Source organism: Sipha flava, unplaced genomic scaffold, assembly GCF_003268045.1.
Source record: "Sipha flava isolate LNK unplaced genomic scaffold, YSA_version1 478_pilon_pilon, whole genome shotgun sequence".
In the NCBI taxonomy this organism is placed as follows: domain Eukaryota; kingdom Metazoa; phylum Arthropoda; class Insecta; order Hemiptera; family Aphididae; genus Sipha; species Sipha flava.
Window position 1 is genome coordinate 13,097 of NW_020273271.1, and position 23,028 is coordinate 36,124.

The 23,028-nt window shown below is 31.2% G+C and overlaps 1 protein-coding gene across 1 annotated transcript; it reads left to right on the forward strand.

Moving 5' to 3' along the window:
- Window positions 1-22,938, forward strand: LOC112689856 (leucine-rich repeat-containing protein 58). The gene is made up of 4 exons (XM_025563728.1): window positions 1-926; window positions 5,200-5,416; window positions 21,098-21,287; window positions 22,315-22,938. The coding sequence occupies exons 1-4, from the start codon at window positions 415-417 to the stop codon at window positions 22,482-22,484; spliced, it is 1,089 nt and encodes a 362-aa protein (XP_025419513.1). The 5' UTR covers window positions 1-414; the 3' UTR covers window positions 22,485-22,938.
- Window positions 22,939-23,028: the final 90 nt, after the last annotated feature.

Below are 23,028 nucleotides of genomic sequence, written 5' to 3' on the forward strand. Positions count from 1 at the left end.
ATTTTTTTTATCGCCGTTGAATGGAAGTCCTTCGCGCGCGTACGTTTCTTTTTATCGGTCGAGTGTATTCGGTTTGACGTCTATAACTGGTCCCGCGACCGCAAAACGTTTTCATTTACCGCCGAGTCGAACGCGCGCGCGCATCACGCTCCGTGTACTGCCCCGTACGTGTACGTATATTCACGCAAACGTTGCGAGACGTCGTGAGCGAACACGTCTTTACCAACGCCGCTGCCGGTCACATTCGCTCAACAACGACAAACCTAAATTAAGCCCGGTGGTGATTACTTAGCCGACAAACGCGTCACGTACAACGTACACACTTACACTGCGTCGAACCTGTGGACACATCACGCCGTACCATCGAGTGACATCACTATCATCATCGTCATCATCGCTATCGCCGTCGTCATCATGTTCAACGGGTACTACGGTTCGACATCCGAGAGCAGCGACAGCGACACGCCGATGGATGACGGCGAGTCCGTCCGAACTATGGACCTGAACTACCTGCTGCTGGACGGCGACACCATCCAGAAGCACTTGGAGGAGGTGTGTGCGCGGAACCGGCCGGACGGCATCGACGCGATGTTGCTCAACCACAACGCGATGCTCGCCCTGCCGCCGGCCATCAACAGGTTCCAGCACCTCCGCGTGCTCGACATCAGCAACAACCGGCTGACGCGCGTGCCCGACTTCGTGGCCCAGCTGCCGCTCAACACGCTGGTGGCCAAGAACAATCTGATCGACGACGACGGGTTCCCAAAGCAGCTGGCCAACGCCGCCCACTTGAAGGTGCTCAACATCAGCGGCAACCGGTTGTCGCATTTCCCCGAGCAACTGTTGTCCGTCACCACCCTCGAGTACCTGTACATGGGCAGCAACAACTTGGTCGAGATACCCAGGGAAATCAACAAGCTCATCAGGTACACGCGTTACGGGATTTTTTTTTCTCGTGCGCTACACTCCGCACGCGTCGCACCCGCACGTTCGACGTCGCGTTACGTCGTGCTTGCCGTACAGAAAGCGCGTTTACTCTCATGATTCGTTGCACGTTACCTGAACCGTTTTGTATGCGATAGCTCCGTCGATTGCGCATGATTCGTACGTTCTGGACACGTGCACGCAGTATTTCCGATAAATAATAATAGAAATAGTAGAAAAAAAATCTAATCACAATTATTGCGCAACACTTGCGCGATTAATGACTAACTATAACACGATTGTTTGGGTTCGAGTACCTCCGAATCGTAGTGCCGTCTGTGCGCGGTCGTACAGTTCAGTGGTGTATTGGAAGGTTAGGTAGATACAGCCGTATCTAGCGTATAGCTTGTAATTTGACAAATATAAATAATACAACTTGTGGTTATATTTGTGACATGATTCGGTATCAGATATATTATAATTATTTTTTTTATTTTTTTTTAATGAAATATTCAAATTTATTATAATTTAACAACAAATTTTTGGTATCAAGCAGTCATAATTAAGGATGTGGAGTTTATGAGCGAGTTTTTTTGGCACCTACCATATGATAGTTACTACATGAAATAAGACGTATACCCATGATTTATTTTAGCAATCACTGGTACAGTTAACAATTATTTGCCCTGTGCGAATGTCTCCCCTTCGAATTACGTTTAAACGCGTTCCTGTGCGCAGTACAAGTATACGCGACGGAAACACTAGGCCAACAAATTTCGCTGGCGATCAATGTACACCACTCCTATTGTAATAAATCGTATGAACGCTGTGTCTTGTGTTCAATGAAGAATGTTTGCCCGTCTTTTAACATTTCAGATTACACCGTCTTTCACACTGTACGCTGTAAAAATAATTACGGGCCGTATACGTAGCGACGATGGTTGACAATCGAGACAAAGTTTCAACTGTCGCATCAATTACTTTCGCTTAACTCACAAGATCAATCGATTTCAGCTGTTCATTGTTATTGTTCGCTTGACAATATAATTGGAATTTAAGATTTTCTTATGATCTCAGATCATTATGTTTTTTTAACTAGGAAGAAGTTAAAAAATTAGGAATTACTTATTGTTTGTTATGAATTATTTCTGAAGTATCTACGACTTATGTTCCTAATTTTTTAATTTTTTTTACAAGATCAAATTAGTTTATTTAACGAGGAAAAATTTAAGCTTACGTAGATCTTTAATTTGAGAAATATTATAGTTACTGTAAAATTAAAATTAGTGATCAATTCGTGAGGAATTGTTTTTGATTTATTTTGTTAACAAAGATGTCATAAGAGAATTTCGATTATTAACTTGTTAGATTAAGTTGGTAAAGTAATAATTATTGTTGGTTTTTTTATAATACAATACATAAACCATGTTAATAAACCATGAATGATAATAAATGTTTTTTTGTTGCATACGTATTAATAATTATTATAATGTATTAAATCACGTGTTTTAAGTATACTCCTGTATACTCGCGGACTACACTTTATACTTATAATTTTATTTAGAAAATACTTAAATAGATGGAAGACCAAAAACAATATTATACGTCAGTAAAGTAGGTATAGAGAAAATAGTTTTGAAATCAGTACTTGATAAAGATAAATGCAGTGGCGTATACAAGGGGGGGACGTGGGGGTCAAATCCCCCCATTAGCTTTTTATTATTTATTTTTTGTTTTTCCTTATATTATATAGTATGCAGTATAAAAAAATATTTTGTGATGTGAATCTATCGAGCTATTGAATTTTGAAAATTTAGTCAACACTGAAAAACCATTATAATTTTATTTTCGTTTATTTACAGCAAAGTAATGTTTATTTGGTATTTTGGTCGAAATGCCAATGACGACTATGATTATACTTTATTATAGCTTATCTTATAATTTATAGAGACAATACTATGTATATAACAATATGTATGTAACCTGGGCTTTAAAATATCGGATACTATCGTTGTTATGAGAAAAGAGAATGAGATCATTATCGTTACGGATTTAGTTCACCGCGTATACATAGTACATTCTATTTATTTATCTGAAACCTAAAAATAAAGAAATTCACGGGATAATTGATAATTTATTGAACCTATCATGGATTCGTGGAGAAACATAGTTCATAATTGTACCCACATTTACAAAAATAGCAGTGCCGTCAGACGTCAGATTGTTCCTATTGTTAAATATTTTACTATCTAAAATTTTTTAAAAAATTATAAAATAGTAAAAAAAATTTGAGATGGGAAATTTTTTCAATTTTTCCATCCTATTTAGTTATGTCGTTTTCTTTTTTTGATCCCCCCCTTTCAGAAATCATGTCTACGCCACTGGATAAATGTCAATATATTTATTTTATATATTTTGTAATATATTATATATATATATATGTAATGTAGTTACCAGCCTCCGAAAATTGATGAGAAACGCGTTTTAGTTTAAAAAATTACTTTTTAATTTTGATTTAATACTTCAATTATTATGATTTCCTAAACTTGTTTGCTCATGTCTAATAAAAAGATTAGTCTTACTATTTACTACTAAATAATCCATTTTTCCATTTTATTATATTATTACTATTAATAAGACATGTGAAATTAATATTTTCGTTAAAAAACATTATTTTTAAGATCATTTTATAATTACGTAACACCAGTTTTGTGCTTAGATAAAAAAATTTATCTAGATATAGATAGATAAAATAATTTTTACCTAGATATTTATATAAGGCATCAACATTTTCATCCGTTTGTAGGCGAACTCTTTTAGTCTTGGATAATGATTGTATTATGTAACGATCCATTTCAAAATATAAAATATTTTACCAATAAAATAAAATTGAAAGTTACAGACAAAATTATGAAAAATATGAAGACGATCTGACGATAAACACTGAACACGTTGTGGATGGAGTACGCTGCGTACAGTACAAGTTTTTAATAAATAACGGAGTCTCACGTCTAATATTTATTTTGTTGTACAATAATATTATGTAGACACGTCAAAGTACGAATTCATAGAATTGGGGTCCGGTAATGACAATTATTTAGAGCACATGATTACATGAACAATGGACATAATTTATATATAAATATTGAATTTAAGACGGTCGAATGATGATGGAAAACGATCAATTTCTGTGTAGGTACAGCGTAATATTAATATTGTAATGCGTATTGTAATATTGCTATTTTCTTATCGACAATTATTTCTGTATTTATAAACCATCTACCGCGCAGCTGCAATAATACTAGTTTAGACCTATGGTGCGTTATCTCTGGTTCTAATATTCTTGTAAATGCTCTTTCGGCGTTCGTAATACCACAGAACAATAGTAATATGGGCATGAGACTTCCCCGTATGGGCCATATTATGAAATTATAAATAATTCTTACCTCCCATGCATATTATGTAGGTAATATATGTCTATATACATAATAAATTGTCATTGTTCATAATTAATAATAAATTTTATGTAAAACTATTTTAGAACCAATTTTTGCAAGTAAATATACAAATGAAATTTCTTATTTAGTTATTTATTTTATATTGAATGATAAAATAGTAGATTAGTTATTACTAACGATTAGGTACAGATTTTGTGAATTATCTAGATGACTATGATTTTTATCTAGATGAAAATTAGATGTCAATTTTTTTTTATCTAGATAAGATAACGATATGAAGTTTTTATCTAGATAACATGTCCAGATAAATTTATCTAAAGCACAACACTGCGTAACACTCAATAAATGTAATAAAATCGAAAAATCTTTTAATAATTCAGATAATGTACTCATTGATAAAATTTTATAAAATATTATTTACTAATCACATGATTACATAATATATGCAATTGTTCCTTTTAGGCCGTAATAGTTAATTTACTTAATATTTATAAAGTATTGATGAGCTGATGTCGGTGTAATATTTTATTTTCATTGGAGTGTTAAACTTTAAGTGTAATTAGCTATTACAGTTTCGTTGCATGGTTCCTGTTAAAAGTTATCAAAATTAAATCTGTTTAACAAATATTTTTCTTATTTTTATACACGATATAGTGATATCGTTAGTAAACTCATCACCAAATGTGTTTTAATACTATACATGTTGCTTTGTGTAACAGGACTATAAAAATTATTAAATAAATAAAATTTGCAGTACATTATTTACAACTGTCTACTAATTTTCGCCACTAATCAGAGGATAATGTTTTTATTTCAGGTTGAAGTTTTTGTGTTTAGGTGGAAATCACCTATCAGAAGTACCCTTGACGTTGGGTATGTTAGACAATTTGAAAGCACTGAACTTGAGCGACAATGCACTGGAGAGTTTGCCGCCGGCCATTGCCAATCTTAAACATCTTAAATCATTGATGTTACACAAAAACAGACTTCGCACACTACCCATAGAAATCATATCATTGAAGTGCCTCTCAGAGGTAAATACATTTGAAACAAAATTGTTTCTTTATATACATTTATATAAAAAATTCATTATATGGCTTTTTTTGGCCTTTATTATATATTTACGTGGGCCGGCGAGCAATGGCCCGGTCTTCGCCATAAGCTATTGAGTGAGTATCTAGACTCATCAACATTAAAGAATTAATTAAAAACATAATAATATAATAAGTTAAGGTTGATAATAATTTTTATAAGGTACAATAACTTGTCAAATTAAAGCAACGGGTTTGAAATAGCGTGTCTAATACAATTGCTATCGGTTTCTACAACGGTTTACAATATTTTTACCTAGCGTTGCCTCACGTTTTTAATAACTGTTGAATGTTACATGATTATTATTTCATATCTGAAATAGGGAACCAAGGCTGAGTTGAACTATTCTGTGGGCGTAAACTTTGTGATCTTTGTTATTGAATTAAATTGTGTATATATTTGTAGACTCATTAAATGATGAAGTTTGAACTACACCAGTCTGGCACGAGACTAGGTATAAAATTGCTCAATATTTATTGAACTATGTAAATAGACGTAATATAGGTATCAAAAGTGTATACAAAAACAAATTTTCAGTTAATATAAATAATTTATTTTATTTTATTGTCTTACGTTAAAATATTTATTTTGACATGCACTAAGTGATTTTTAAATATTCATAGTTAATTATAGTAGGTAATACTTATCTTCGAACTCCCCGGCCTAGCCGGCGGTCGTTCTTATCCTATCTCATTAATAATGACCCGCACTAATAGACCGTCATCGAGCAGTTCTCACACTACCATTAAACATACGAACACAATAAAACCAAATCTGTCTAATAATAATTCGAATCGTACACATTACGTTTCAACATTATCGGATACTTCAAATGATGTCTTTACGGACGATATTCCTAATGACCCAGATTTTAAATTAGTCACATATAATTCAAAACGTAATCTTTCTTCTACCAGCCCAACCGGAACACCCGACAATAAGAAATCAAAACCCGTCTTTGTCAGTTCAAATAGATTTAACCACCTCCAAGTACCGGACAATGATAATGATAATGTAAACAATATTGAAACGAATAATGTCGATCAACCAAACCACATCCCGTTACCTCCACCAATATTTGTACGAAACGTTTCTGATTTCATTGAATTAAGAAATCAATTAATAAAGCTGATCGGCCCACAGTCCTTCAGCTTTAAGTCATCAGTCAATAACCTTAAAATTAACACTACCAACCCTGACTCGTACAGAGAAGTCATAAAATACCTGAAAATAGGCAATGCCGAATATCACACTTATCAAGCCCGTGAAGATAAAGCTTTTCGTATTGTCATACGCAACTTGCATCCGTCTTCTTCAACTTCCGAAGTAGGTGCTGCCATTGAAGATATCGGATATTCTGTCCGCCAAGTTTCAAATGTTATCCACATATCTTCAAAACGTCCCCTCCCAATATTTTTTGTTGACCTTAAACCCGCTCAAATCAATAATGAGATTTTCAAATTGACCTCGCTGCTTCATACCAAAATAAAGGTAGAAGAGCCACATAAAAGACGTGAAATCGTTCAGTGTTCCAAGTGCCAAGAATATGGCCACTCTAAAGGATACTGCGCTCATCCTCCCAGATGTGTTCGTTGTGCTGATTTCCATCCCACTACACAGTGTACACAATCAAAAGATACTCCTCCAACCTGCGCCTTATGTAGAGGAAACCATACCGCAAACTACCGAGGATGTTCAGTCCATAAAAGCTTACAGCGTTCAAACTTCAAATCAAATTCAAATTTAAAAAATCATGTAAATAATAACACTATTGTAAATAAGCAGGAAACGCTATCCAGTGTAACGACCCATTCCCCCTCCTAACATGAATGACAACAAAATTTTTCCTAACCTTACACAAAATCCTCAAAGCCATAGCTCTTTAAGTAAAACTGATTCCCAATCTAATTCCACCGATAGTATCTCAAATAATCAACTTTCATCTTTTTTAACCGAGTTCAAACAACTGATTAATCCACTAATTCAATTACTCACCACTGTAATAAATAAACTTATTTCACATAATGACAAATAATCTCACCAACAATAAAACTCTTAAAATCATTCTTTGGAATGCCAACGGACTCAAACAGAATGAGTCCGAACTACTTAACTTTCTTATAGTAAATCAAATCGACATAGCTCTAATCACCGAAACTCACTATTCAACTAATTCCAGTCATTTTTTCCCCGGCTTTAATACTTACTGTTGATGTTAATTTAAATATGTGATTATGTTTGTGTAATTTTTGTTGTTGTTATCATTTTCGTGCGATGTGTAGCGGTGCGTTGCGTATCCGTAGCCATCGTCGGCGGTGGTGATAAGCCTCCGTGTGCGACCGGCCGGGTACGTAATCGCGCTGTTATCGTCGCGCGTAAATGCCCGTTATTTCCACGTTTTCAAAGGTTTTCGGTTATGTTTTTGTAAAAGTAAAAGTCATGTTCTCAGTGCCACAAAGTTTCATAAGTTCTCGTGTATTTTTGGTTTAGTGTGGTGGCACTGAGACATTTATCTTCATTGTGGTGTTCGGCGACCTGAGCCTTCGTGTTGAATGTCGTCGGCACCAGCTCGCTCTCTTTTCGTGTTCGTCGTGGTGTGCACACCAATTCTTTCTGCTGCTGTTTCGGGCGTTGGTCTACAGCCATCTTCTTCAAACCACGTTTTTCTGTGTTTTTGTTTTGTATCGTGTCGGCTGTTTGGTAAGTGTCGTTCAGCGCAATTTGTATTGCCTTTCATTAATTGTCCCATATTCTAGGGTGGTCACTTGCCAATAGCCATTGTGCAAAACGTGGTTTCATCGTGTTTGTTCTTTGTCAGCGCTGTAGACTTCGTTGGTGATTGTGAGTATTGGTCGACCATATTTGTGCTATTTATTTGTTTAAGGCCGACGGGCCTATCCGCCAAGGGCATTGTTATTATTATATATGATTGTATATTTATTTATTGTTTCGTGTGGGCCACACCCTTGAATTATTTATTATTATTGTTGAGCCGTTGTAGGGCCACATATTTATTTAATTATTCAATTATACAGTTTTTATTATTCAATTTATGTTTAATTTATTTTATGGCGAACAAGTATGTTCTATATTATTTAAAACACTTGCCGCGCCAACACTTACAAAACCAACCATCCAGATGGTACGTCTCACGCGGGTTCCGCAATTCTAATATCTTCCATAATCCAACATCATCCTCTGCCGAGTTATCAAATCCCCTCTATCCAAGCAACCAGCATTTCAATTTCAATAAATCATACTCCTATTACTGTTTCTGCAGTGTACTGTCCTCCTTCACCTCAAATATCTCAACTCCACTTAGATCAGTTTTTTTACTCCTTAGGGCGCAACTTCATCGCCGGTGGTGATTTTAATGCCAAGCACCCCCTATGGGGCAGCCGTGTCGAAAATCGTAGAGGATACCTATTTTATAATTCCATTCAAATGAACGGCTTTTCAACTATTTCACCCCCTGGTCCTACTTACTGGCCTACTCATTCGAACCGTCAACCTGACCTACTGGACTTTTTTATATCGTCAATACCCAACCATATAAATCATACTATTCAAAACATATGTGACCTATCTTCTGATCATTCACCCGTTCTACTAAAAATTATGGAGCTCCCAACTCTAACTCCTTCGTGTCCCTCCCTTTCCAAAGGTCCAATTAACTGGAAACAATTTTCATCAAAATTAGAAAATTCTACGAACCTAAAAATTTCCCTTAAAACATGCAATGAAATTGAATCCGCAGCTCATCAATTAGTTAAATCAATTCAATCAGCTGTCTACGAGTGCTCTTATCCTTCCAATCAGAAATGTCACTCAAATCTCAAATCTTTTATCCTGCCTCCGAATATAAATATTTTAATTGCTGAAAAACGCAGGGCTCGCTCCCGTTGGCAAAGATCTAGACTACCTTCAGACAAGTCAGCTTTCAATAATCTATCTAACACCATTAAAAAACTAATCCAAAAATACAAAAATGACCTTTTTGTCACAAAATTTAAATTTTTAAACACACAAGACGGTACATTGTGGAAAACAACTAAAAACATGCTAAAATTAAAAGAATTCTCTTGTCCTATTGAAAAAGCAGATGGATCGCTCGCTCTTTCAGACTTAGATAAGGCCAAACTTTTTGGGGAACACCTCTCGAATATTTTCAAACCTCACCTTGATATTACTCCAAGTACCACACAACTAGCCAAAATAAAAGATTTTCTTGATGCTCCACTACCAATGTCTCTCCCTATTAAACATGTCTCCCCATATGAAGTTGCTAACTTGATCCAAAGATTGAAGCCCAACAAATCCCCAGGTCATGACTTAATAACAAATAAGATTTTAAAATATCTCCCCAAAAAAACAATCCTTTTGCTAACTTTCTTATTTAATTCCATGTTAAGATTGTCTTATTTCCCTACCATCTGGAAATTATCAATTGTTATCCTCATACTTAAACCAGGAAAACCAACCAATATTGCAACCTCATATAGACCCATTAGTCTACTCCCAGTGATTGGTAAGCTATTCGAGAAGATTATTTTAAAAAGACTTAGACCAATAATTGAATCACATAAAATTATTCCCGACGCTCAGTTTGGTTTTCGAGCACACCACTCCACTATACAACAGGTTCACAGACTAGTCGACAAAATTTCTTCCTCCTTCGAAAATAAAAACTATTGCCCGGCAGTCTTCCTAGATGTGGCTCAAGCCTTTGACAGGGTTTGGCACAATGGCTTACTATATAAACTGAAACTATTCCTCCCTGCTCCACTTTACTTACTAATTCGCTCTTACCTTGAAAATAGAACCTTTAAAGTTCGTCAAAGCAATTCTTTTTCTTCTGTCTTTCCAATCCTAGCAGGTGTTCCTCAAGGAAGCGATCTCTCTCCTGATCTCTACAATATTTTCTCTTCTGACATCCCTCAAACCAATGACACCATCATAGCTACCTACGCTGACGACACAGCGATCTTATCATCCAATAAGAATCCAACCGTAGCATTCAACGCCCTTCAAAACCACCTAGATCTTATAGATAACTGGTCCTCTAATTGGAAAATTAAAATTAATGCCGCCAAATCTGTTCATGTTCCTTTCACTCTAAATAAAAAAAATCTGCCCACTCCCACCCTCCATGAAATTCCTATTCCCTCCTCATCTCAAGTAAAATACCTTGGTATTATTTTAGACAAACGTTTAACCTCGGGCCCTCACCTTAAAAACAAAAGAAAGTCACTCAATTCTAGACTACACCTATTACGTCCCATACTAAAATCTAAACTTCCACTTCATAATAAATTAATTTTATATAAAGCAATGCTACGTCCAATCTGGTCATATGGTGCACAAATATGGGGTTGTGCCAAACCACCACAATTAGAAACTATCGAAGCCTTCCAATCGATCTCTCTCCATACAATCACGTCCGCTCCTTGGTATATTTCCAATCATACCCTCCACAAAGATTTAAACATAGAAGCAGTTGATAATTTAGTTAAAACTTACTACAAAAAGTTCCACTCAAAATTATTTCTCCATCCCAACCCACTTATCGCAAATCAACACACGGTATCAATCCCGGACAACCCCCCCCCCCCCCCCCCCCCCCCCCCCCCGCCCCCCCCCCCGCCCCCCCCCCCCCCCCCGTCGGCTCAAACGTCGTTGGTGTCGTGATCTTTTAGACTGAAAATGTGCTAGTTTAGCAGTCACGTCATGGGTCCTATCACTGGATAGGTTCCCAAATCGCTGTTTCTTGTCCGTCATATATTGTTAACATATTTGCTTATTGTATTTTTTTTTTATACAGATTGTAAATTTTATATATTTTAATAAACTAAAAAAAAAAAAAATATTCATAGTTATACTGTTCACATATCGTCTAAGTATGATAGGTTAAGACTCTATTTTGTTCTAAAAATACACGTTAATTTCTTACTTGATCATTATATTGTTCAGGTGGAGTGTAATGGATTAATAAAGTAATTCATAGGTATTTTGCATATCACCCGTTAATAACTAAATGATAAAAATAATTTCTTTGGTGAAAAAAATTAAAATACAATAGACTGTTTTATTATTTTTTAGAATTTACATCCTTTAAAAAATAACATTCTTTACCAATTATTATATTTATTACATAGGTAATTTATTTCCAAGAATAGAGGGGAAAAGAAGGAAATTACAATGAAAATTAAAACTTTGCAAAATAATATCGGTATGCTGATTTTATTATTTTTTATTTTTAGTATTTTTGTATATGAGGGCTCCTATAACTGTGGGTAATCAACCCTATTAAATAGTTACAATATTTAATATAATCTAATAAAATTATACTAAATATTTAGGTATATTTTACTGATCGTCATGTATTTACAAATTAATGATAAATTATTTTATTTTTTTAAGTTGTGATGTGATTAAAAAATTAAATTATACACCTACGTAACTTATAATTATAATACAATGCATATAGCCTTATAAGTAACGAGTTAAATGGTTTGAAATTTAATTTTAATAGTATATATTAATTAATGCAACTTAATTTATAGACATTATTTTTGGGTCTTAGTAACAATTTATGATAGGTATAAAATATTTTGAATTTCAAAATATGAAATGAGTCCAGAGAAGTGGCGCTGCTAATCGAAAATTAAAAAAATCAAAAGGAAGAAAAAATTGAAAATGATATTAAAAAAACCAAATGTATATCTAATTTTTTTAAGTCATACCTATTACTTCTAAAAGTACCATATTTATAAAAATTTTTTTTTTTTTTATTACTTACTAATACTAACTAATTAGTATTTACTGTAAATTTAATTTAATTAAACTATGATATTATTATACATACAGAAATTTGTGATTTGTGAAGTATGAACAGTGGTATTTTAAACTTGAAATAAAAAAGTTTAGGCAGATAATTTTAACGGACAAGTATGCAAATTTTTAATTTTTCCTTTACTACATGGATAATGTTAATTTTATACTGCTAGGGGCCTTGAAAAATCGATTTCCCTAGGGCATCCGAAAGTCTAAATCCGGCCCTATATATAATACACTTATAACCTATATACGTATGATTATATAAATTTAATAAAACTATTATTTTTTTGCTATTGGAAAAAATTTAAAAATTATAATTTTCTTCCACTCGTTACTGCGAAATATTATCAAATATAATATACACCTTAAATACTAATAAATAAGGTGCAGATTTTTATGTAAATACATATTTTTAAATGGTTTACAAATAAATTCATGTTTTACAAATATTTAATATTTTATAAATGTAGGTACTTAATAAATTTCCAGAAATTTTAAAAATAACCATAATTCTATTGTACAATTTTTATCGGTTTTTCGACTTTATCGACGTCGCGCGTATGAACTCGAAATAAAATATATGATAATATTGATTAGGATTTTTTATGTCACCATATCGGTTAGTGTTAGTATAATTCAGTCTGCTGTTGTGCTGTTGTGCGTGTATAATACGTGTATATTTATTCAGTCCGCTGTTTTCGTATGTGTTTTTTACGTTGTGAGTTAATATTCGTTTAATTTTAATTTTGTACATGTATAACACTAATAAATATTAATTTCTAATTCTTTCAATAAAAAGCAAAAGTAACTTAAAACCTTTTAGAATTCTCTAATGAAAATTTTAAGAATGATAGGCACGTGTTACTTTGTGTAGTTTGTGGACAATATGCATCTTGTTTGCAACGTTCTTTAATAACTCAGCATATAAATACATCAAAGCATAAAGAAAATTAAGTTAGGAAAATCATATTCAATCAGAATTTCATCACCTCTTCAGTATCTTCGAATAATAAATCAAATTTTAACAGGGGTGAAAAGGCCCATAAGGAAAAAGGGATTTTCCCTGGGGCCCTCGCCCTATATTATGTCGGTGGCTCCCTCGATACCGTTAATTTTTTCATGAAAATGTATTATTTTTTTTTTTTTTAATTAAATTATTTAAATTAAATTAGGATGAGTAAATATAAAACATTTTTTATAAGCAATTTTTTTTTTCATTTTGGTGGCCCCATTAAAATATTTCCGTGTAACAAAAAAACTACCTATCCACCTCTGACTTTTAATACCGATTTATGTCGAACATTAATCAAGGCTGACATCCCACTTACTAAATTAAAAAATTTAACTTTTAAAATGTTCTTGGAAAAGTACACTAGGCAAGCTGTTCCCGAAAAAAACATTCTTCGAAAAAATTACGTTGAAGTTATTTATAATGAAACGCTTTTTAAAATTTGAGATATTATTGGCAATGTTCCTATATGGGTCTCAGTTGATGAAACATACAAATGTAGATGTTCGGTATATCGTCAATTGTATAATAGGAAAATTAAATTCCAAACATTCCAGACCAATTGTTTTAAGCTGTGGTGAACTAACTAAGTGCAATCATTAAACAATCGCAATATTTTTTAATGATGCAATGGGTTTTTTTATGACCACAAGGCATACATCACGAAAATGTTTTGTTGTTCTTATCGGATGTTGCACCATGTATTGTAAAAGTTAGAAAGATTTTGACTACATTTTATCCGAAAATATTACATTTAACATGTTTAGTGCACGGATTTCATCGTGTAGCTGAAACAGTTGGAGCACAGTTTCCATTTATTGATTCATTAATTGCTACCATAAAAAAAGTATTCCTAAAAGCTCCTAGTAGAGTAGTAAAATTGAAGGAGTTATATCCTAATTTATGCCATCCTCCTAAGCCAATCATTACTTGGTAGGGTACGTGGTTAAATCTTAATTCAGATAATGCAATTTCTATTGTAAAAGCAATAGATATTATGCAAAATAATGAGCTAAAAAATAATTTAGCATATATTTTAGCAAATTAATCGAATCAAGTTAGTTGAAAGCCTAGTAATAGTGGAAAATGAAGCAATTACATTAAATTAAGTCCCACGAGAATCTGGAGTGATAATAAAAAATAAATAAATGACGTACTAGCTAAAAATGTTGGTTTATAAAACATAAAACTATAAGAAATATTCTTCTAAATACAAATGAAAACCCATCAATGGATTGAATTTGCACCATCTGATATATCAAATATGTATGAAATATGCCCCTCGGTTGACGTGGAACGCTTTTTCAGCCGATACAAATCAATTATATATATTAATATATTATATATTAAATACCTAACCACCCCACATTTAAATTTAAAAATCTCCAAATGTACATTGTTTCAAACTGTTTCGAATACGACTGAAATGAAGATGAATAAATTAAATTACAAAACAAAATTATGTTATTTTTCAGAATTCTATATCTATATTACTTTTTTTTAAACAATTAAAAATACACATTTTTTGCTGTTAAATATTTCATGATTTTCAATACATATTTTGACAAAAATAACAATATAAATATTTACATATTTTGACATTTTTATTACATAAAAATTCGCGTCCTACTAATAAATGTGTATGTTTATTGACTATTGTATGTTATGTAATGATAAAATATTTTGCACCTACTCGAAGATGTAATATAACTTATATACTTTTCTCAAACCAACGTGGTAAATGTGAACTTTGTACCAAATCTTTTATATACTACATCATAATTATTATCTTATATGCATCTAATATATAATTTTACATCAATATCTTCACATATAATGATGATAATGTGATAGTTAAAATTTGGTTTTGGACATTAAAATCATAAATTTACACTGATTTTGTAATTTTGCACACGTAGGTTAAATTCATTTACAGTTAAAATATTTTTAATTATAAAATTTAATTAAAATGTTTGAAAAATAATTTAATAAAAATATTAATTTATAAATTTTTTAATAAATTTAAAATTGTATATTTACAATAATGGAAATATTTATAATTTCAATTATTTGGTATTAGTCAACTATCATGTACTCTTATGAGTAAAATTTTTTGATTATAGCTTAATAATCAGTATAGCCAAAATATTATTATTGGGTTAGTGCATATATAATATTCATAGACATAATATAGAGTATGGAATTCGGTTAGATTAATAATGCTGTAAATTTGTTCTATAAAGAATGCACATTACATTTTTACTATACATATAAGTAAAAATACATTTCTGAGATATGAGAATATTTATAGTACGTATTATATTTTATAATATTTCGTAGTAATGTGTGGAAGAAAATTGATATTTTTATTTTAGTTTTCTTAAAACTAAAGTGTTGCGTTCCGCTATACAAAACAACCTTATCTTATTTTCTAGATACAATTGCGCCAAAATGATTTCAAATTAATGTCCAAAATAATTTTAAAATACCAGTTACATTTTATTTGTATAAAGTTTCTTTTTTTTCAACATGCACATTTTTTCTGAATAAGCTTAACGTATATCCTGTTTCATTATTAAATATTACCGAAAAAATGGATACTTCAAATAATAATAAAACCTCGGAAGACGAATGGACGTCTAAAACTAAAAGACTTCATTCGAGTTCTTTCAATCATAGCTTATCACAAACACCCGCAAATGCAAATAAAAACAAAAAACTGTTTTTTACCTTTAATTGGTTTGAAATATTATCGCAAAATGATCCTCCATTCAAAACTCCAATGGATGATAACAACACAGATCCTTTTCAACATCATATGAGCACCATACACACCGAACCAAATTCTCTATAACCGCCTCCAATTTTCGTAAGATGCATATACAATTTTCTTGATCTGTGCACTAAACTTATCGAATTAATTGGAGTAGATAACTTCTATTACAAATCATCGACAGATTGCTTGGAAATAAAGACAAAAATCCCTGACTCGTAGATAGCTTTGGTCTACTTTTTGAGAGACCAGAAAGCTAAATTTCATACTTTTCAACATAAGGAAGATAAACTAATACGAGTATTGATTTGGAATCTTCATCCAAAAATTCCAACTGAATTAATCAAATCTGAACTTGAAACCCCCATCTATTTGAAGTTAGACAAGTTTCAAGTGTTCTGTATAAGATAAATAAAAATCCAATACCTCTGTTTTTCTTGGATCTCGTACCAACTGAACAGTCGAATGACATATACAAACTCACGTCACTACTTCATATAATAATAAAAGTGGAAGAGCCATACAAACCTAAAATCATAAGTCAGTGCTTAAACTGCCAAGAATATGGACACACCAAATCTTATTGCGGTTATTCGGCACGCTGTATCTGCTGTGGTGCTCATCATATGACATACGAATGTCCAAACTTCCGGGATGCCCCTCCAAAGTACACACTCTGTTCCGGAAACCATCCGTCAAGTTACAAGGCTGTACGATCTAAAGAAATATCCAACGACGCTAAAAACCAAAGCCAAGTAATCAATTATTTAATAATTTTAGTAAAAAAAATTCTCATGTATAAGAAACCCAACCAGTGAATCACTCATCAATACACTCACCTGTCTAGAATTATATTTATGCTAAAACTACTTCCAAATCTCACGCCAATGACACAGTTCCTCTTCCAGATATAAATATATTCATTGCAAGTTTCATTTTTTTTTTTCATTTTTTTTTTTCAACGAGTTCAAAGAATTAATTAATCCTTTAAAAGCCCTTCTCTCTAAAGTAGTCTCAAGTCTTTGAGATAAAAAGTAATGCTTCCGTCTACAAGTAACTCTATACTAGTTCTTCAGTTTAATGCTAACGGTCTTAAAAATCACGTAAATGAGGTTCAACTTTTTCTCCAGAATAAATGCATTGATATTGCGCAAATTTTGAAAATTCATTCCACTGAACATTGATATATTCCCATAACTGGGTATAATCTGCTTAAATTAAACTTAAATTTCATGATCTCGTTGACTAAAATGTAAATATAAAGGTTAGTTTCAGAACTACTCAGGAAATTGATGATTCAATAAATAAATTTTCAAATGTAATTCATACTGCAGCTTGGGATGCTACCCCTTTACAAAAGCTGCGTTCAAATTATTGTTTTTTATTCCTGAACATATACACATCCTGATAGCTAATAAGCGTAGAGCTAGCTCTTTATCTTTAGCTAGCGTAGCTCTTTATCAACACTCGCCTTCCATCACATAGACAACATTTTAATAATTTGGCAAAGTCTTTATAAAAAGTCTTAACTCAACAGAAAAACCAATCTTTAGTCAACTATATTTCTAATCTGTTACCTAATAAAAGCCTTCAGGATGCTACTAAAAAGTCCCTAAAACACACAATTTCAAACACCCCATTAATTAAATCTGATGATGGTTTCGCTTCTACAGATTCTGATTAAGCCAAACTTCTAAAAAACCACTTAGTAGAAACCTTCAGCTCTCACACTGAGTTACAAATTCCTCAGAATACCAATTTAGTAAAATAGTTTCTTTCTCTTCCTCTTTATCTACCTACTAAAGCTTTCACACCAAACGATATTAAGTTTGCTAATCAGAAATATAGTCTTAAGAAATTACCTGAGTATAATTTAATCACCGCAGCGGTAGCCAGATGTCTAACGTTATATCTATATTTATTTAATAAATACATTTAAAATCTACTGCATATAAAATAAGTATTAATAATAATAACACAAATAGTTCTTATATTAAAATTGTACCTTCAGTCTGAATCCTGTATAAAAAAAAAACAACAATAATCATAGTAGTAATAGTACCTATAATTATTTTTAAAAAACTTTAAAAAACAATTGAGATAGATAACTTAATTAAACAAATATCTAAGTATAAAACATAAGGTTGATAAATAGTCAAATAACAAATTCCAAATTTCCTTTTTTTCATTTTGGCAAATTTGTTGATTGTTTCATCAATGGATACAATAATATTTTTATGTACATGCAACAAAGCCAAACCTGTTAGTCTATGCTGGCCTATTCTTGATCTTAACCATGTTTTCAATTTACAAAAATATATTTTTGGCCAATATTTGCAAGTTAAAGAATATGAAAAAAAATATTGTTAGTTACTATGATTATTATTTGGGTTAGGGGCTTCTAGCTCTATAAAATACACAAATATGCATGCATTTGTGGACAAAAGAATGACTAAATACCTGTGCACAACAAAAAGTACCAGATATTATGTTATAAAATAAAATAGGCAAGTAATATTATTAAGGACTTATATAGCTCTAATAAATACAAAAATATACAATATGCATAAATGCATCAAAAAATGATTAACTAATAAATATGTGGTAAAAAAAAGTGTTACTTTAAATTACTTTATATTATCTGATAAATACTTCGGTTATGGTTGTAAATGTCTATAACCATAGCAATATTCATGAAAGATAATACCACTGTTCCACAACCAAAAATGTTATGATATAAGAAGATAAACAAAAATTGATACCCGTGACCAAATAAACATATTATTGAATTTATTATCATATTATAATGATAGACTAGTAATTTATATTTCTTATTATTTATACATACACTTTTTAAATAAATCAATGTATTATATTCAAAAAAAATACGTGCCATGGGGGGGAGAATTCCCCCCCATTAAATGCGCCCTTGGAAGCAACCGGAAATATACATCGAAGATGGCCATTTATAAGTAGGAAATCTACACTTACAAAGATTGGACAGGATTTTAAGTTATTTGTAGACACTTTGGGAAACAAATTTATGATTTTATTCATTTATTTTATGCAAATATAAAACATATTTTCTGTATATATTTGCTGCGTTTTTCGGAGAAAAAACATAATTGTAAAATAAAACATAAAACATAATTTCACATAATTGTTCAGGTTTGAAGAAAATATTTAAAAATAAAAATATAATATAACCTAGATGCATTTTACCTTTTTAACAGTTAAAAATCAAAATTTTCTTACAGTGAATCACTATTTTAATTTTATTATTATGCCAAATGCTTATTAAAATGTAATTATAACCTACAAACTTTCTATCTAATACCTTTAATTTATATTTAAATAAATACTCTACAAGTATACTGTATACTCGACCTCTTTTAATTATAAAAAAATTAATTATTCATGACGTATAATATCTGTACATATAATACAGTAAATATGTAGTTCGGAAATTTATTATCAGTAATCATTTGGTTATTATCAGGGCTCGGAAGTAAAAATATTTGCTTATTTTTATGGATTAACTTAAAATGTAGCAGAGTGCTATAAAAGTGTTTATCAAGAAATAACTTGACAATTATGAAATTTTAAAGTGCTTTTTTTTGCTTATTTGACCAGTTTTTTTTACGTTTTTATAGTTTTCCCCTATAAAGTTGTTTTTTATAGAATTAAAATTAAAATTAATTCTAATCTACGTTGTCACGTAGTTCGTCGTCATCTAAGGCATCGTTGTAGGGTTATTAAAGATATTCCAATGTGAAAATAGAACTGAGTGTCAAATGTCAGAATGATCAAGAACAGAGAGAACAGTTTACATTTATTTTTCAGAAAAATCCCTTAGAAAAACCATAAAATCCTTAAAGTCTTGAAATTGAAGATTTATTTTTATTTTGTTTGATTTTTTAGTTAGAATTTTATAGCTTTTTTTTTAATATATATTTTTGCTTAATTTAAAAATTTTTAAATGCTTATTTTAGTGCTTATAATGATATTTTTAAGCATTTTTTAAGCGCTTATTTTAATAATTTTAAGTGATGTAGGTCCCGAGCCCTGGTTATTATTAATTTTTTATTAGAAGGACGAATCCATACTATATTATATAATCGTTTTACAGAAGAAGTTTTTAACCTTAATGTAATTCGTTTCTATGGATTGATTATTTAAAACATTTGATAAATTAGAAAAAATATTTAAATCTAACCTGATCCATTCATTGTAAAACGTCACACATTTAGTAGGTACACGACAGAAAGTTTCAGTGATATTTATAAAGCTCTCTTAATTTTATTTTTTAGTATTATTACAATAAAAACTATATATATTATGTGTGATAAAAACAATGTATACGTTTTTTATTTTAATTGGGTGTCGTATTATAATGAAAAAATTTAGTTTACAAATCCTTACTTGCACATTAACCACCTGTACCACAAATAAGTAGTGAATTACCATATCGTGTAATCTAAAAAATGAATGAGTTTACATAGAATATTAACAACAGTATAATTTAGAATCATTAAAAGACTTTATACATAAAATTATTTTGGTAAAAATACAAATTTTAAAATTAACTAAGTGATAACTTTAGTGATTCAATTTGATGAATAAGAAATCGATGTATATAGCGAAAAAATAAATAATTGTACCGTTAAGTTTTTTCGACGGTTTTCTGAACCAGTCTGTTTACATTATATTCAAATGAAGTAGATATATAATATTATATTTTAAAGAGGAATAGTTATATAAACTATACATTCATTTATGCAGGGAAATAAACTTACATAACTATATCATTATAGTACGATATAGTTATTTAGGTCCAACTAATGCAAATAAAGTGCAGAACCCGTCGTGTATGCTGTTATAAAAGCGGCCCTCGCAATAGTGTTATTTAACAAATTAACTAACAATAATACAATATTAGGATCTTTAAGAAGTTAATATAAAATCTAGAATCTAAATAATTTAGGGATTTTTTTTTATTTTTAGTTAAGCCTAAGGGACAATCCATTGGTTGTGAGATTCGTTAGTGATATGACGCATAATCCACCATCTTTACTCGAGTTGTCTGCTAGATCAGTAAAAATTAACGACGTACAGTTCGGAGAACGTGATTTACCTTACAATCTGATTGAATACTTATCAAGCGCACATCATTGTGTCAACCCTAAGTGTAAAGGTTAGTAATATTCTTTCATTTTGTAATAATAATAAAAATACTAATATAATTTAAAATTAATATTTTTTGGTAATAAATAATCTTACCCTTTGATAAGGGTGTCCATTATAAAAAATCAGGGGGACACGTATGATCAGTGTCTTCGGAGATCGTTATCGAATAGTTTGCAATTAGTACCTATGAATCCCAGAATTCGTTATTCCGTGGTCTACGAGAGATAAAATTTGCTGAAAAATTTTTCTTTTAAAATATATTTAATATAAATTAATAATTATAATATTTATAGCAGAATATTGTTTTTCTTCTGAAAGTGTGTTTGTAATAATGTAATGTATTCAGGTGCAGATTCAGAGTAATTATTAGGGGGGACATTTTATATTATGGATATAATATAATATAATATAATAAATATTATAAATAATATAATATGAAAAATTCAATTATTCTGTAATATTATAAGTATTACCGTTTACCATAAATATTTTTAACACTGTAAAGGAATAAACTTTCAACTAAAAGTGTAAAAAAAAAATAGGCAGGTACATTGAAAAGAAAACTTTTTATTTAAAAACAATAAAAAAAATATTAAATTTAATTAAAAATTATGAAGCAAAATCTAATTTTCTTTTGGTTTTTGAAAACATGTCAATAGGTACATAGTTGCTGTAGAAAAAATATAATTTTTATCATTGCTTGGCATATAATATTATAATTTTTTTTTTGTTCTGTTTCGTGAAATTTTGGGGGGGCATCGCTCCCATGAGCCCCCCTTGTATCCGCACCTGAATCTAGTACTATTTAGGTATTCACGTAGAACTTCAATTATTTGTTCCTTATGAGTGAATTTTAACTAGTTCTCTAATTCTGATGAGGATTACAGCCTCCTCCCCATTTTCGCTTATAATATTTTAGACTGTCCAAATGATGCTTATCGATAATACATGAAGATTTTCTTAAACTATCTACTGACTGTATGTACTATTAAAAATTCAGTATATTTAATTTTTTTTTTTTTTTTTTTTGTCAGGTGTATTTTTCGACGATCGCGTCGAACATATCAAGTTCGTGGACTTCTGCGGAAAATACCGTATTCCGTTGCTACAGTACCTTTGCTCGTCCAAGTGCATAGTCAACCACAAAAATGTGGACGGCGATAGTACCGATAGCAATATGATGAGAAAAGTTTTGCTTGGATAAACGCTCTGCTACGGTTACTAAAAGCACGGTGCCGTCTTCGAGAGCAAGTGGTTGCCCAACGCCGTACCTACAATATAATTTATATAATATTGATACATAAAAGCATATACATATCCATACCTATTTATACACGTTTTAAATCAAATCATTTACACACTACAACTTGTATCGGGTGCTTGTGTACCTAAATCGCTTAATCTACATACAATAGAATGGTTTGAACACCTGTCGGAACGGAATATATCAAAGTACCAAGTAATTATTCTTGCGAGAGTGGGGATAATTTTACTAAGATCGTGAATATTATTCTGGCAACATCACTATTTTATTTTTATACACTTTTTTTTTTATATTGTGTACTATTTTCTACAGACTTTTGATGTATATGAAACGTATGATGATGAAATATATATTGACTGATACACGCACACTTGTTCGTGAAAATTAATCTTAACTGGTCTTATATTTATTTCATGTGCGTACGTAAAATGTACAATTTCGTCGCTGTGTACAGTGGTACAATGTCCTCTCGTTGAATTAAATA